This window comes from Parus major, chromosome 14 (assembly GCF_001522545.3).
Source record: "Parus major isolate Abel chromosome 14, Parus_major1.1, whole genome shotgun sequence".
NCBI classification, from domain to species: Eukaryota; Metazoa; Chordata; class Aves; order Passeriformes; family Paridae; genus Parus; species Parus major.
Window position 1 is genome coordinate 5,963,357 of NC_031783.1, and position 16,586 is coordinate 5,979,942.

General features: G+C 42.2%; 2 protein-coding genes across 2 annotated transcripts; one reads left to right on the forward strand and one right to left on the reverse strand.

Moving 5' to 3' along the window:
* The first annotated feature begins 1,347 nt into the window (after nucleotides 1–1,347).
* Nucleotides 1,348–6,862, forward strand: NUBP1 (nucleotide binding protein 1). The gene is made up of 11 exons (XM_015642988.3): nucleotides 1,348–1,406; nucleotides 1,486–1,587; nucleotides 1,721–1,857; nucleotides 2,052–2,120; nucleotides 2,648–2,680; nucleotides 3,530–3,620; nucleotides 3,786–3,940; nucleotides 5,004–5,114; nucleotides 5,237–5,339; nucleotides 6,028–6,111; nucleotides 6,670–6,862. Exons 1-11 carry the CDS (start codon nucleotides 1,379–1,381, stop codon nucleotides 6,720–6,722), a joined length of 966 nt encoding a protein of 321 aa, XP_015498474.1. The 5' UTR covers nucleotides 1,348–1,378; the 3' UTR covers nucleotides 6,723–6,862.
* A 561-nt stretch (nucleotides 6,863–7,423) lies between these two features.
* TVP23A (trans-golgi network vesicle protein 23 homolog A) lies at nucleotides 7,424–16,585 on the reverse strand (the record flags this gene model as incomplete). The annotated part of the gene is made up of 6 exons (XM_033517997.1): nucleotides 7,424–7,840; nucleotides 8,238–8,364; nucleotides 9,972–10,097; nucleotides 11,523–11,612; nucleotides 12,574–12,718; nucleotides 16,470–16,585. Coding segments are annotated over 6 exons (663 nt in total), but the record flags the coding sequence as incomplete, so codon positions are not given.
* Nucleotide 16,586: the final 1 nt, after the last annotated feature.

Sequence of the window (16,586 nt, forward strand, 5' to 3'; positions counted from 1 at the left end):
AAAGCTCCCCAGAGGCCTTCATTAAACATATTTTCAGAATTTTCCTAGTTTGTTTTTGGTTTGGTAGGATTTTGGTGGGGTTTTTTTTTGCTTTGTTTTGGGGTTTGGTTTTGTTGTTTTGGTAGGTGGACAGCTACTGGTTTTGTGTTTGCCTTTTTTTTTTTAATTCCTAGAGTGTTCTTTCTAAAAACTTGCAGTTGTTGAAGTGTTGTGTCCCAAAAAAATATAACTTTGCAGTATAATTCTCTCAAAAAGACAGATTTAACACCAAGATGTGCTGGTACCTTTCCAAATATTAGCAGATACTCTTTCCTATTTCCAAGGTGATAACATCTCAAATAATAACTTACACATTTGTATGTTAAAACAAACAAGTTTTTGAACTAATTGGTCAGAAATGGCAGTATTTGAGACTGCGCTTGGATCTGCAAAATATCCTTTTTACAGCACCTAGGCTGTAATGTTAGGAGAGGAAGAGAGGACAAGGCTATGCTCAGGCAGGTATGGGAGAGAGAGGGAGGGAGCAGTGACTGGAATGAGGAATGGGGTCCAGATCGCATCACCAGCTGGTGCACACTTCCTCGGTTTAGAAAATTATTGTATTATTTTTTATGTACCAAGCACAGCAACTATCTAATTGCTCAGAAGTTGATTGGCCAAGTTAAGGCATATAATCTTCCAAAGAAATGTACCGATTAAATTAATGGAAATTGTCTATTAGCAAGATAGAGAATTAATATACTCAGCATTGCCATGAAATACCGCAACAGCGCGATTTTACTGGAATGAGACATAATCCGAGTATGAAACTTGTGAAGCACAATAGTGAAGCGTTTATTATTACTGTGTAATGCTTTCCTTGGCAGCGGGACAGCGCCGTGCCGGGAGCTGGCTCAGCGCTGGGGCGCATCTCCTTCCAGCGCCCGAACACCCGGCCTGCGGTACCGGAACGGTTCCGTGCCCTTCCTTGTCAGTCGCTTCTGCCTAAAGCAATTCTAGAAATTCCACCCTGGCTTTAAAATCACGCCGCTGGCACAGCTGGATCTGCCGCAGCTCACGGACCGGCCGGGCCCCGGGGCGGGTGACCCCGGGGCAGAGCCCGCCGGGGATCAGCGGAGCTCCCCGCGACAGAGCTCCCGGAGGTGTCACGGGGACTCTCGCTGCTGTCACCGGGGCCCCGGGGCCGTCACTGGGTCCGTTGTTGGTGTCACCAGGGTTCTCGTAGTGTCACCGGGCTCCGGGGGTGTCACCGGCTCCCTCCTCCCGGCTCCACCGGGTCACCCGAGCCCTCGGCGGCAGCGCCCCCTGGCGGCAGCACCCGGGCACCGCGGGACCGAGGGCCCGCCCCCGGCGGCGGCGGCGGAAGTGACGGAGCGCTATGGCGGAGGCGCCGGGCGCACCGGAGGGTGAGCGGCGGGGCCGGACGGGGCGGGACGGGCCCCCCGCCCGCGGCACTCGCCGCCCAGCTCTCGCTGTCCCTTGCAGAGTGCCCCGGGACCGGCAGCGCCCAAGCGGGCAGGGCGGCCGCTTGCCAGGGATGCCCCAACCAGGGGCTGTGCGCGGCCGGCGCGGCCGGGCCGGACCCGGGTGAGTGCAGTGGCCGTGAGGGGGGCGGCTCGGGGGGCGCGGTGCCCGCTCGGGGGGCGGTGTGGGTGCGCTGACGGCGCGGTGCCCGCTCGGGGGGCGGTGTGGGTGCACTGACAGCGCGGTGTCTCCGCAGCGGAGGCGGCGGAGCTGCGGGCGCGGCTGCGGGCGGTGCGGCGCACGGTGCTGGTGCTGTCCGGCAAGGGCGGCGTGGGCAAGAGCACCTTCAGCGCCCTCCTGGCGCACGGGCTGGCGGCGGACGAGACCAAGCAGGTGGGCACAGAGCGGGGACAGGAGAGGCAGGGCCGAGCACTGCGGGCAGGTACCTATCGTGTGCTCCTGCTCGTTAAAGTTTGGCTTTCCTGGATGAGCCCTGCTGGAGTGATTTCATTGCGTGACATCACCTTTAGAGACAGCCCTGTGCTACCTTATTTCCAGTGGGGCAGGTTGGCTGGTTTGTTTTCCAGGTTGCCCTGCTGGACATAGATATCTGTGGACCATCGATTCCTAAAATGATGGGTCTAGAAGGTGAACAGGTAAGTGAATACTCAAACATCTTGTTTAAGGGAGCTTTTTTTTTCTCAGCTTTTCATTAGCAAATTCAGACTTTTTGGATGTAGAGCTTCTAAAAGGAGTGCATAATGGGAAATGCGGGGCAGTGCATAGGGAAATGATGTGAGATGGAGAAGTTCAACACAATATATTTTGCAAGAGTCATCTGCTTTCAGGATGAGCAGTTCTGCAAAACAGCTTTCATTGCATATCAGCCACGTAAGCTGACAACTTAACACTTGAGTAGTATTAGTATGATGCACTTTATCAGCCCTTGAATATTTCTTACAAATTATACATAATGAATAAACTTGCAAAAGGGTTGAAGAGTTATTTTTCACTTATTAATGGAGATCTGGTGCTCCTGCGTTTTTACCTCAGCTGCCCCACTAAAGCAGAATTGTTCCTGCAGGCAGGAGAGCTCTTTGGCCGGGTTTGATTTATGTTCATGTTTTATGTAACATCTGTGTTAATTCTGATTGCAACTTTCACATATCACTTCAATTTTCAGGTTCATCAGAGTGGATCTGGATGGTCTCCAGTGGTGAGTTGGTGCAGCTGTTTCAGAAAGTTCATTGGGTGTCTTTGGGTTGGATCTTCTGCAGTGAGAAATGAGTGAGGGAGGAGCAGGGGGTACTCTTGTTAACTCTTCTTCTAATGACTTAAATATACAGATTCTATAGAATCTACAGATATAGGATATAGAATCTACAGAGTCTGTGACCAGATTCTATATCTATATAACCTATATCCATATTCTATAGACTATCTAGAGAATGCTATAGAATATATATACAGATTTTATAGATCTATAAAATCAAGATGCCTATCATATAGAATCGGGATATAGACTATGTAGATCAGAATGTTAAATTTCTTAGTAATACTATATTTTTACAATTCTTTTGTTTTCTTGTATTTACTGACTGCAGTATGAGTAATAAATGTAAGTTGCTCAGGTTTGTTATTTTGGGGTATCATGCAGCTGTAGTGTCATCTTTTCTGTGACAGCCAAGAAGTATCTTGCACCCAAGAAAAACCTTACTAATCTTTAGAATATGCAGAGAAGGTTTTGCAGTAGTGTTGGTTGTCTAAAGATCCCCTGTAGTGTGCATACTGTTAGAAAGGCAGCTGGTGCTGAGAGGGAAAGCTGCTTTTATCCTTATATTGTCTCCAGCAATTCCATAAACTGCTGTAACAATTTCATTTTTTCAGTCTTAGTGTTGTTGGTGAGTGTTGCACAAGCTGCAGTTTTTAATGCCCTGTGATAAAAGTTCTTTGCCTTCATTTCATTAATGTCTTCCCCCTCATCTGCTTTTTCTGTAAAATAGTGGATTCAGAGTTGTTTTTTATACTCTTTATTCACTGTTATGTTTCTCTGCTTCTCTTTCAGTATGTTGAAGAAAACTTAGGTGTCATGTCAGTGGGCTTCTTGCTTAGTAGTCCTGATGATGCTGTCATCTGGAGAGGACCAAAAAAGAATGGTATGTTTTGAGTGTTTCTAACAGTAATTTATATACCTAAAGGTTTCAAGTGCGGAAATATCATGAACTTGTTTAGTAATGTAGATAAGGTAGTTAGCTAAGACCTGAAACTGGAAATACAGGAAGATACCTTTTTCTCTTCCACATTCTTACCCTTTCCTCTAGGGCTGATCAAGCAGTTTCTGCGTGATGTGGACTGGGGTGAAGTGGATTACCTGATCGTGGACACGCCCCCAGGAACATCAGATGAGCACTTGTCCATCGTGCAGTACCTCAGTGCCACTCACATCGACGGTGCTGTCATTGTCACCACCCCCCAGGTATGAGCCAAAATTCCACCAGAGAAACATCATGGCAGTTAAAGGCAGTCCTTGGGTTACAAGCTATTGATTTCACAGAAATCTAAGGGTACAGAATCTCAGGGGGGAATGACTTTGAAGTGTTGCCCCTGCAGCTGGCTGGTCTGTGGGTTAGGTGGATGTCTCAGTGGAGCTGGATGGGGATCCACATGGGTCACTAAACCACAGCAGTTCACAATCAAAAGCTGTCGTGACCTGTGTGGTGAAAGGAAATGTGTTTCACTTCTTCCTTCAGAATCAGAGTTCACATCACTGTGGATCTGTAATTTATTCACCAGCGGTGTTCAGAAGAATGCTCATAAGAAGCTTTGTTTTTAAGTAATAAGCTGTGCATTCTTTGACACGTGTGAAGCAGCTTGTCATCTCCAGGTGACAGAGTAGTCATGTGCATTTTTAAAAGAGAAATCGGCCCCTGGAAAGCTAAAACTAAAAGCACACCCAGTTCAAACAAAGGAATTCATGTTTGGTTTGGAACAGAACAGGAGATCGAACTAGCACATGACATGAAGTATTTCTACAACAGCTGAAAGGATAACACAAAAAGGAAGAAAAGTGTTGAGGACAATACCAGAGAGGTGGTGAAGGAGGAAGGGAACAGAAGAATGAATGAGGTCAGTCATATATATGAAAACACTGAGGAGAGAATATTTTAAATTTAATTTGAAAATAGGTATTAGTGTAAGCCTAGTGGTTCTTGTCCTTACTCTGTGGAGAATACCAAGGGTCTTTCTGTAAAATGAAAATGTGAAAAAGTTGCATTTAAAGAAGATATGAGATGAACATAAGAGATAAAACAGGAATATGGGTAAATCGTGATCAGAGTCAGATTTCAAAACAGAACCACATCCAGTAGGCTTGAAGTGTTGTACCTGCTCTGTTGATAGAGCTCATAACACAGATTTGTATTCCTAAAAATATTAGGACAGCAGTAATAATTCATTATAAAATAGCTCTAAGGAGGTAACTGAATGGATTCAGCATGTAATATTACAGTTGAAATACCAGTGTTTGCTAATATTTATAGGAAGTGTCACTTCAGGATGTTCGGAAGGAGATCAACTTCTGCCGCAAAGTGAAGCTGCCCATCATAGGTGTTGTGGAGAACATGAGTGGCTTTGTGTGTCCTAAGTGTAAGGTAAGGCTGGCAGTGTATTACAGTGTTCTTTCCTTGGCATTACTTGGACATCAAACATTGCTCCAAAAATGCCTTATTCTCAGAATTGCAGTATTTTAACTCTGATTTTCATGTTGTCCCAGAATGAATCTCAGATCTTTCCCCCGACTACGGGTGGTGCGGAGAAGATGTGCCAGAACTTGAATGTTTCCTTCCTGGGTAAAGTGCCTCTGGATCCACAAATAGGTAAAGTCACTTATTGCACTGCACTTAAAGCAAGTTGTTCCTCCTATACTGATGTTACTGCTGGAAAACCCTGATGTGGGCACTGATGTCTCTTAGCACTTTTAGATAGAATGTTTTTTTTTAAATCAAAAGTAGTCACTGGAACTGTGACGTAGCTTGGTGTGGAATGAGGATAGTGCTGGGGTAATTTCTTCAACTCTTCCATAATCAAGTAAGATTACATGCTGCATCTTTTCAGCTCTGTAATCATATTTGAAATACAACATGTCTTTCTCTTCAGTATAGTCACCTGGAAATGCAGACTGAATGAAATAATAACCACTTCAAAGAATATTTTTGAAGATGTTAAACGCTAAAACCAGTGTTTTAAACTGTTACTGGCACTGGCAAAATTCTCCTGTGGGTCATGAGGAGGCATGGTTCTTTGCCCACTAGCTGTTACCAACTAATACCTGAATTAATGACATCAAGGAACAGCTCAGTACTCCCAAATGGAAGTTCCTGCTAGTACTATTCCTCTGTCAAACTGTACCCTGTATTTCTAGTCCTGTTACTGACTTCAGGGCCTCCTAAAAGGAATAGATGCAGGTGGCTGTTTGAAAAGGTGTAACTGTAACAGGGTAAAGGCTAAAGAAAAGAAAAGCTCATCTTTTCCTGTTGCTTTGTTTCTGTGTTTTTCTTCTTCAAGGAAAAAGTTGTGACAGAGGCCAGTCTTTCTTGGCTGAAGCACCTGAGTCTCCAGCTACGTTATCTTACAGGAATATCATTCAAAGTGAGTTTGAGAATCACTGTGCAAATGAGTCCCCTCAGTTCCGAGCACTGCTGCACTATGCAAAAGTGTTAAACAGGCTTGTGTTACTGTGCCACAAATAATAAAATCAAGAGAGGTGCACAGCAATTCTGAAAGTAACAGGTGCAAAGACCATGTTTGCTTCTGGGCATCACTTCGGACTGGCTGGTAAAGCAATAACAGAAATGTATTTGATACCTGGTACCGGTGCTTGACTTCAGAGAAGTCAGACCATTTTCAGAGATGGGGTGACCTTGTGCTCAGAGAAACCTTCTGAGGCTCTCCAGCAGGTGTGTGGAGGGGTGGGAGGCAGCTGACTGACCAATGCCTCCACTTCCAACTGTAATTAGACAAAAACCCCTTGCAAAAACTCCCTGAACAGCTTGTGCTGTGCTGTTTGAAAATCATCCTAAAGCCACTTTCAGTGTAAGGAAGGCCCAGCTTCAGATATTTGTATACAATGGGGACAGATGCAGCAACAACAAACTCCTGATGTACAACTCAAATAGTACTTATCTTACTTTTTCTCCATCTTTGCAGGAATTCAGGAATACTGTGAACAACACCATTTGCAAGAAGAAAAGATAATGTAATCTGTAAATGGAACAAAAATGTAGTTCATGTTTAATTATAGAAAAGTAACTTATGCCTTGATTTATTAAAGGAATGTATTCTTTTTGTATATTGCAAATAAATTCTTAATATAAAGGCTCTTGCCTTGTTTTTTCCAAAAGTTCAAGATTCTTGTAGTTCTTCCCTCACTAGAAGTCTGTGAATCTGCTTCTGGATTATCAAGTGCATTCTGCTTCCAGTGTCACGGTACCAATAACCTGACTTTGAAGGCAGCAGTTGAAGAGGTGGGAATAAAACACACATTTTATTTAGGAGGTTGAATTTAAAATATGCTGGGTTGACACTGGGGCATGTACAGCAGTCTTTGTCCTGCCGGCTGCACAAGGGTGAGCTGTAATGCCTCTTCTCTCTCCTGGAATAATATCAGTTAAGTGTGTCCTTTTTTAGTGGAAAAGATCTGTGTGTAGAGTGAAAGCCAGGGTAGTGTTACAGTAGAAGTGCGCTGCTTTATTTTTTTTACAGGTATCAAAATAAGATTAATTTCTTAACTATAGATAACTGCCGGCTTCCCACAAGTAGTGGGTGAACATGGTTCATGACTTTTGTTTTCTTCTATTTGACCCTATGCCTGAACATTAAACATTCAGTATTTTTAATACCCAAGAGGCCCTTTGGGACTGTAATTTGAAACTTCTGAAAAATCAGTATTGTGTACAAGAGAGAAAGGCAATTGGATTTTGTTTATTGTTGTTCCAAAGTTAAACAAATTAGCACTGTCTTCATTACATGTAATTTCTGGTTAAGATAATCCAACCGTTTGTGGTTAATTGACAACTTTTCTGAAAGCAGCGTGCTCCTTGTAAACCACAAGCACTGTCTGTGCTCACACAAACAATTTTTTGGTGAAGCTTTTAAATAACAAAGGCTTTAAACCTTCCAGGATCTAAAGACTCAAACACAAATGACTTTATTTCATGCAGGCATAATTCTGGATGAGCTTTATCTAAATATCTTCCCATGAAGATCAGCTTCCATGAATTACTTTTTTACTGCTCATCCTTTAGCTCTTCCTTGTTTAGTTACCTAGTGCCTGTCTTCCCGTGTTCTCCAGTGCCATCTTCTGAAATTCTGCTCTGTCCTGTAAAGGGAACAGAGCAAACACAGCTGTGACCATAACCTGGGACATAGGGATCTCTTACAAAAGCAGGGAACTGCCAGCTGGAAGCCTGAGAGTTGAAGATGGCTCTTCCAGCTGTGCTTGAGCAGAGGCATTAGAATTATTGTAACTCCAAGGATTTAACTTAAGGACATTCTTCTGGAGCTTGGAAGGAGCTCAGTTGTGGAGCTCAGCAGGCTTCCAAACATGGAGTAAAGTGACCTGGGATTATGGCTCTTCCATGTGACACTGCCAGAGAGGCTTGGTGGAGAATCAGGATCACCCTGGACTCACAGGAACTGAGACCTGGGAAGAGCCAGCACCAGCCCTGAGGGGCAGGTTGGCTGTGCTACCCCATGGGCTGAAGCTCAGTACTCACTCTTGACATCTGCTGTGCCAAACAACCTTGAGGTTACTCTGCTGATGGATTTTTGTCCCCCTAACTTGCAGTGGATGTAGCCATATAAATTAGCAGTCTGGAGGGAGATCCCAGCAATCACAAGAGCCTGTGGACAAACAAGAGTTCATCAGGAGCAAATCCATAGCTATGGATTGTAGGATATACGTGTGTGTGTGTGTATGTGTGTACACACTATCTAGATAAACGTGCTGTAAGAGGGGCACATTCCTTCTGATAATAAATGGCCTTCAAAAACATCCAATCATGTCAAACACAAGAGTCTTTCTACAATCTACCTCTTTTTATCAAAACACCAATATCAGTTTTGTCATTCTGTATCTTGAAAGACTTCATTACTTTCCTAAAAGCACTTACTCAAAAAAGGACCCACTCAACAGATTCCAGAAACGTTTCACTTTTTTTAATCCCCATTTGTATCTAGAAGTTTTACATCCACGTAAATGGCACACCTGCAGGCCTGTTTAGCTGACAAACACCTTATTATAACCAAATAAGATCAGTAATTCATGGATTTACAAAGAGCATCCATAGATAGATTCCCTATTGATACTGACATTGACAGGCACTGAAAATAATCAGCTCCTTTTGTAGTACTTTAGGTTTAGCAGCAGGTGGAGCCAACCTGACTAACGCAATAACATAAAAATGTTTCTCTTAACCTCCAGAACCAGTTTCCCAGAAATGATTGTTGGTTTTTTTTTTTTTGTGTAACTTGCCTTTTACAAGCACCTGGGCAACCTGCCTCCCGCACCAGTTAGAGTTCTGTCTCCAAGCAGCTCTTGGCTCAGCAAACAATCTCTGCTTTTCAGAAATAAAGGTGGAGCCATGAACAAAGAATGCTGGCTTAATTTTAACTATTGCTTGATTAGGGGCACCAGAAGGCAGTTAATGATTTGCAATTGATTCATGCCCATAGCAGAATTTCTTGTTTAATTAAATAATAATATGCAATCTTGACTGTTACTTGTTACGTAACTGTACATGGAGGTGCTTTTTATCTTTTCAAACTGAATTAAGAAATTATTCTGATCATGGCTGGGAACTTGACAGAATGAATAGTGTGGCAATTAGCCAAGCACTTAATTTTTACAGGGGAAAATGTGAAGATTTCATAGACAAAAATATCTTAATGTAATGCAATCTATGGGGCAAATTTCCTCTCATATTTAAAAAAAAAGTGTTGGGGTATATTTAAGTAGACAGCTAACAACTAGAGCAATGATAAAATACTTACTTATAGCTCAATTTATCAAGGTTTTATGAGCTAATGACACTGGTTCTTTCAAAAGGGAATGGTACCAGAGATCTAAAATCCTTACTTTTAAAAGTACATTTAAGTTCCGAGGACACCTAAAAACCAACATCACTGGTTCATTTTTGTCCTCTCATGTTAGTTTCATTTCACTGAAATTTGTTGGGGCAGAGTAAGTTGCTACAGTTAAACAGAAGCCCATAATTTTCCCCACCACTTGATGTTCCCTAGAGGAAGGAGTTGACATCTGATAACACAGTAAAAGTGCAGCTAAAAATTACCAATCCGTTCCAGAGTGCAAACTTTGACTGCAGAAAACTCTGCAGGATTCTTTGAAGCTTCTGGAGGTGGGAATTTTGTACTGCTGGAAGATTTGGTACAAAACTAACAGATCTGGGTTTTCCTTCTACCAAGATTGTTTTCAGTATCCCCTGACTCACCAGCCATTTCAGCTTCAAGGAGAACAAGGTGCTAAAGAAAAACATTGTCCAAATCACTGGGCAGATGATGAGACCGAGCCAAAAGATTCGGGCTTCAGCTTCAGTTGAGGCAGCTATTGTAGGCACCTGGCAAAAAAAATTGAGACTATTAGTTGCAAAGTCAAAACCCACAATAAATGACAAATGAACAGAGGAGGAAGATTACACTTATCATATGCATCGATTTCCTACTGTATAAACTATTATGTTATCTCTATTATATAAATACTTGGGTTTTGCTTCTGAACTCTGCTGACATTCCATGAATTAAGAACTATGGCTTTGAAAGTGCCTCATGTGTCATGCTGGAGTTGAGCACACTGTAGCTGCAGGAGGCAGCCTTATATGCTGTCTGTTCTTCAGGGAGAGCAGAAATGTCAGAGCAGGCTGCAAAGCCCTGCCTTACAGATTTCTTCAGGTTAGCACAACTCACATGTCTCTACATTGTGATACTCATCACTCATCACACTTTAGAAAGAACAAAAAACCCCTAAAGAGAATTGTTCAGAAGGTTCTGATCTTTCCAAAACTCAAAATCTCACTCCAACTCTCAGACCACTAGATAGCTGCTAATGCAAACTTCTGAAACAGACGCATCACAACTGGAAAAGAAAGCCCTCTGGACTCTTCTACTCTGAAAAGCTTTTTAGTTAATTTTCAGTATATTGAGTTCTCCATGTGTTCTTTCCTGCAGGGTTTCCTTTATTCTGCCTTCAGGCCTTCCTCAGACTCACAGGAAGCACATTAATTTGCGTTCCTTGCTCGGGGTACCCCGGAGCCACAGCCGAGGCTGCAGAGGGCACTGCGGCCCCGCACACCCGGACAGCACCACGACAGCCCGGCCGCTGGGGACACAGCTGGAGGGCTCCAAAGAATGTCCTGGTGAGCACCCGGGTGCTGCTCTGCCAGGCTCAGTGGGCCTGTGGAGAGAATGTCAGCATGTGAAAGCAAAATCCTGAGTCTTGACTCTGGCAGTGATGCCAAATCTCTAGTGCTTTTTTAACCCCCCTCAGTGTGTTTGGGGAGCGCGGGCAGTGTCAAAATGCTCTGTGATCCAGGTTCTCTTTCCCACATTATCCAAGAACATGAATACAATATTTATGTCAAAATACTAAATCTGAGCTATTCAGCATTGCTTTCCACATAGATCTTTCCTGAAGAGGATTCTGTGTTGGGATTACCTATGGAAAGTTGTGTTTATTATAAGATATTCTCACTAGAAAATAAAATAGAACTACCAGAAACATTTCCTACCTATAGCACCATGCTATGGTTATTTATTCTGCTGATCCATATGCTGACAATGTTGTGAGACCTGTTTTGCCCTGAATGCTTCCAGGATGTGACAAACCAGCGCTTGCACCTGAATACTGACATTGTTTTCTATGGAAGCTGGATAAAATGTAACTGTTACAAAGGTGCTCTCTTTGTTACTTTATTTGACTTGGTATGGGCTTTACACGTTTCCTATGATTCTGTTTGCACTGTGCCTGTTTCTATTAATATATTTACCCTTTTTGCTTCAAACACCCAGTGACTTTTTCCATCTTCATCAATCTGGTTCCACCAACGCAAACCAACCAAGAGTCTTCCTGTCACATTCTAATGATGAAACCATTATTTGCATTAATCAGTAACACAAGTCACTTGTCAGTAAAACAGTTAAAAATAGAAAAAATTTAAAAGACAAGCATGTTCAAAAATCATCTTCTTTTATCTAATACTAAAATTACTTCTGAAAGCTGTTCTAGTTTGAGTACAACAGCCATTAATGATGGGTGAAGTTACAAATTTAGAGGCCTGTTCTCTTTCAATATGCTAATTAGCACAATAGCATTTATTTAAATTAGAAATTATAGGCTGTATATTTTTCAAGTCAGTTAGTTGGACAAGCATGCAAAAAACAAATTTCCTCAGTGAAAGAGGAATACCGAGAACAAAAATGCACTGAAAAATGGGACATTAATGGCAAGCAAGTTGTGTAGGATCAGGGAAACAAACCAAAAGAGTATTTCTGCACCTGGGTGAACACCAAAAGCTTTCAGAATGCTGGAGGTGCATCAATGCTTCACTTCTACAAAACAAAAGCCTTGCTCCACATGTGGAGCCCCTGGATCCTGAGCTGGCCTGACCCACCTGCCTGCAGGGGATTAGGGCAGCAGAGCTATAGCTGGGCTTTCAGGAGTTCTGCAGCCCCTGCTGTGGGGTCTGGGCACAGGGCTGCAGATCTGGACATCCCTGGGCATCCATTACTGAAAGTCAGTATTACTTTGATCTTTTAATTTATTTTTTTAAGGGGAAAGCATACAAACAAATCTACCTATGGCAAAGCAATTTTTTCACCATATTAGTATTCAGTAGTAGTCAGCCATAGAAAACATGGTGCTACATAACTAACACATGTTACATGTTACTAACAGCTTCATTAAAATGGGCTAGACATTTAATAAATTAACAAAAAGCAATATTTTTGTCACTTCTGTCATTATACATATTTAATTTTTTTTTAATTAATGACAAACAAGATATGTTCCAAGGTAATTACTACTGGGGGTCATCTTACCTTGACAGACCAAAAGTCAAAGGATAGAAGGAGGAGAATAGTGACAAAACAGGCAACAAAGCTGTTGCTGAACCAGTCACAGAACAAGTAGGTAACAATAGCACTCACTCGGAAAAACAGATGGAAAAAGGTGGCCAGTGGGTGCCTACAAAAGAGAAAACACAGAGCATATATGAGGTTATGGGACAGGAGGGAATGTTACAGCAGTTGCTAACAATGTAGCACAATGTAGCTGTTTCAAGTTTATAATGGAATTTTGGTATGCAGCTGCTATTATTTCAATGTTGGCATATATCTTCATTATCAGAGCAATTTGATAATGGTACTTTCAGTAGCCAAGCTTCTGTCTAAAGCTAAAAGACAAATGTGGTGTTCCTGTCAAAACTTTCTCAAAGACACAACAAAATATGGAGCTTTTCACCAGATCCTTTGGTACTATGTGAAGGAATTTAGAGGTTGTGTGCAATCCAGTGCCATAAAATCCTCATAGTTTCATGAAATTAATCAGCATTGCAAAGCACAAAAGAATTGAGAGAGCTCTTATGCCTTTCAGAACAGTTTTGAAAACAAAATATGAGCTCTAAAACTAAAAAAAAAAAATTGTAGTTGCTTGCTCTAAGACAAAATGAACTTTCACATTTAATGTCTAAATCCAAACACTTCCTTTTAGACAGGCCGAATTATCTGGGAACCTAACAGTTCTTCTGAATTATTGTTAATTAATTTCACTAGTACTTCTGCTTTGCTCATTGAACAAAATTTTGTCTGTAACAAAATAAAGAGAAATTTCAGTAAAAGAAGTAACTATGGGACATGGAATATTGGCCTGCACAGTAGGGTGGGGGTGCAGGCTGGAGAATGCTGTAATGATCACAGTACAATGTTCAGGGTAATATACCAAGTAAAAATCTTACTCTGCAATTGTTTGTGTTAATTAATTGAAAGTGAGAATTAACTACAGGCTCTGCAGTTCAGTAACTTCTTCCTTGAAGCCTAGAGAATAAAATATCTGAATAAGATATTTAAGTCAACAATGGTCCCGTTATGCTCATACATCTCTGTTAACAATTAACAGTAGTATGGCCAATTAACAAAAGTATGGCCTAGGGTCATATAATAACTATATAACTTAAATACAGTTATATTATAATAAATATAGTTATATTATAATAAATATAATTATTATAATATAATAACTATTATAACTTAAATATCCTTGCTATATTATTACTCTATAGCTGTTTAACTGTTCTAGTGTTTATCTTTCTCTAATGGCAAAGCTGTGCTTGTAGTACACATGTGGCTGGAGAGGGAAGAATGATGCACAGGTGTAGTTTATATTTACTCCTGGTCATGCCCTTCTGAACTTCAAACTTTCCAAAAACTTCTGACTTAGAACTGAACATGTGACATTTTGAGCAAAGGGGCTTTTCCTGCCATAAGCAGCCAGGTGGGTGGAAGGGATATTGTGAACTGGCTAAAACTGGCAGTGCCTGGCTGCTTCGAGCCTTGATCTTGGTCAAGAGATGTAACAGTCAGTTATGGAAGTGGTACCCTTGTGTCCAGAGCAGCTTTCATAGATCACAATCCCAAAGCACACCAGGGCTGCCTGAGCTTTTCTAATGTATCAGCTTCAAATGTGGCAGCAACTTTGGAGAAGCCATGTTTCCTTTCGGAAGGCAGATTCAGCAGTATTACTGGATTACAACAGGATTACTGTTTAGATGTTGAATTTGTTCCAGTATCAAACATTGAAGGGTATTTACTAAAAAAAACAAACATATGAGCAAGAAGCTCTCATTTATTACAATGCTGAGCACTTCCTGAGACTCTGGAAAGGATAAAGCACAGCAACCCACTTGTTTGGCTTTCTAGTTTCCATGTCGCATCTAAACATCCACATGATTGGAGGCTCAAGGCTCAGTGACTGTCATTTACCTTGTTATAATGACCTCTCTTCTGTTTGTGAGCCTAATGCCTGTTAGGACAGGAATGAGCTGTAATCAATTTAATTGTATCTTGTGTTAAAGACTCAAATTTGGGTCAGGCCTGAGCTATGCCAGTGAACTACAGGAGAATCATTCCAGGTACCTGCTCAGAAGTGCCACAGCAGTACTCTTACATGCTGCTTTTTTTGTTTTGTTTTGTTTTGTTTTGTTTTCTGTCTGATACTTCAAAATGTATTGAGGCAAATTTTTAATAAATGGGCTCTCTCTTCTCCTTGATCATGTTTCCTGGCTGATTTGTAAAAGAAGCAATCATATGCTCCCAGCTTCCAGAACCATAGTTCTGCTACTGCAATGAACTTACTTATTCAGAAAGTAGCCACTAACCTTTTGCTTTTAAGGAGCCCTTTTGTACATACCTCAGAGAATCACAAAAGCACAATTTGTCATAGCCAATGCAAATTCTAACCAAGTTCAAGATATATGAAATTGGAATAAAGTTAAAGACAAATGATTGAAACATCTTGTTATGCCCTTTAATAAGTTAACACAATTTTGCAGCACCTACATGAGTTCCAGGCTCATTTGCACAAGATTCTTCAGAAATATAAAAACAAACATGTGACCAGTGTAAGCAGTTTCATTTCTGCATTCTATAGGAGATGAATTTTCAATATGACATCATCTTTTAATATTGTCTTGAAGGCCAGAAAGAAGAGCTGTTTCTAATGAAACCAGTGTCTACACAAAGTGATTACAGAATAGTACTGTTTGCTGATACTTTACCTGTGCTGTATTACTGAGTAGCACAAATCCAGAGGAACAAACATTCCAGGGTGGTTTCACTTCATGCTACATCTACTCTGATCCCTCAGACAGAATCTGGGGCTCACATGATCAAGGTACTTCTAAGCTGCATTTCCTAGCTTAGGTGAATCCTTTAGGCTATGTTCTCCAAGACTGCACCAAAATATAAACCTTTATTTCAAATATGTGCTGCTGCTAAGGTGCAAAACTAAGGCAATTCTGCGAAGGTTGATCTTACGTCAGGGCTGACTCAAGTAGTGACAAGTCCAAAGCAAAGCAAGGACAGAAATGCTTCACTAGACACTAGTAAAACAGAGTAATTGTATTGTAAAGCTACATGATTGCATTTTATCTCAGCTAATGTGTCAAGTTTAACACCTATTATATTTCTTTGTTTACACCTTCAAGAAATATCATTGTAATGGACCAGACCAAATTGTGGCAAGGCAGAAGAAAGCAATCTACATCAAAGCTGATTATATACATTATTGATCAGTGTGTGCCAAATTCCTTTTTTACTTAAAACTCTTCCTTTCACAATCTTGACTGGAGATTCTTCAAAAGCCACTGATTGATCAGCTCTGTCACCTGGGACCTCAGTGTGACCAGAGCTGCCGAGTGCCACCTCTGGTGAGGAACCCAAGGGTAGACTGCTTAGCCTAACACATGAGATGGCTTAACGGGCTGGGTTTTCTCAGGTAACGTCTAGAAGCATAAGATATTTTACATTCCACATCATCACATCCCGTGGTATGAAATCGTGAGAGTTTTATTGCAGCTATCTGGCTGTTCAGCCAGGTGTACTCTGCAGTGCCTGCACAGTGGGCTTTACTGGAGCTAAGAGCTGTCTCCAATGCCCCAGCTCTAACTAAAGCACTAAACAGTGCTTGGGGTTTGGGATGTTGGGCGTGTCAGGTTTTCATTTCCAGCGACACGGTGATGCTGGGCAGCGAGGCCCGGCCACGCCTGCTCCAGCGCGAGCATCTCCCGGACAGAGGCCCCAGATTTCCCGGGCAGCCTGTTCCAGCGCTTGACCACCCCCCCTGTAAAAAATGGGAATGAAGTGTTCAAATGGAGTTTTCTGTACACCGGAATAGCCAGGGCCGCCCGGGCGCCGCGATGCTGCGGCCTCCGCGTCGTTACCTGATCCGCGCTTTCCGCAGCGCCAGCTCCTCCTCGCTCCCGAAATCCAGGGACACATCCTCGGTGTCGTCCACCAGCGCCTGCGGCGGGAGCCCGTCAGCGCGTAGGGCTCGGGGG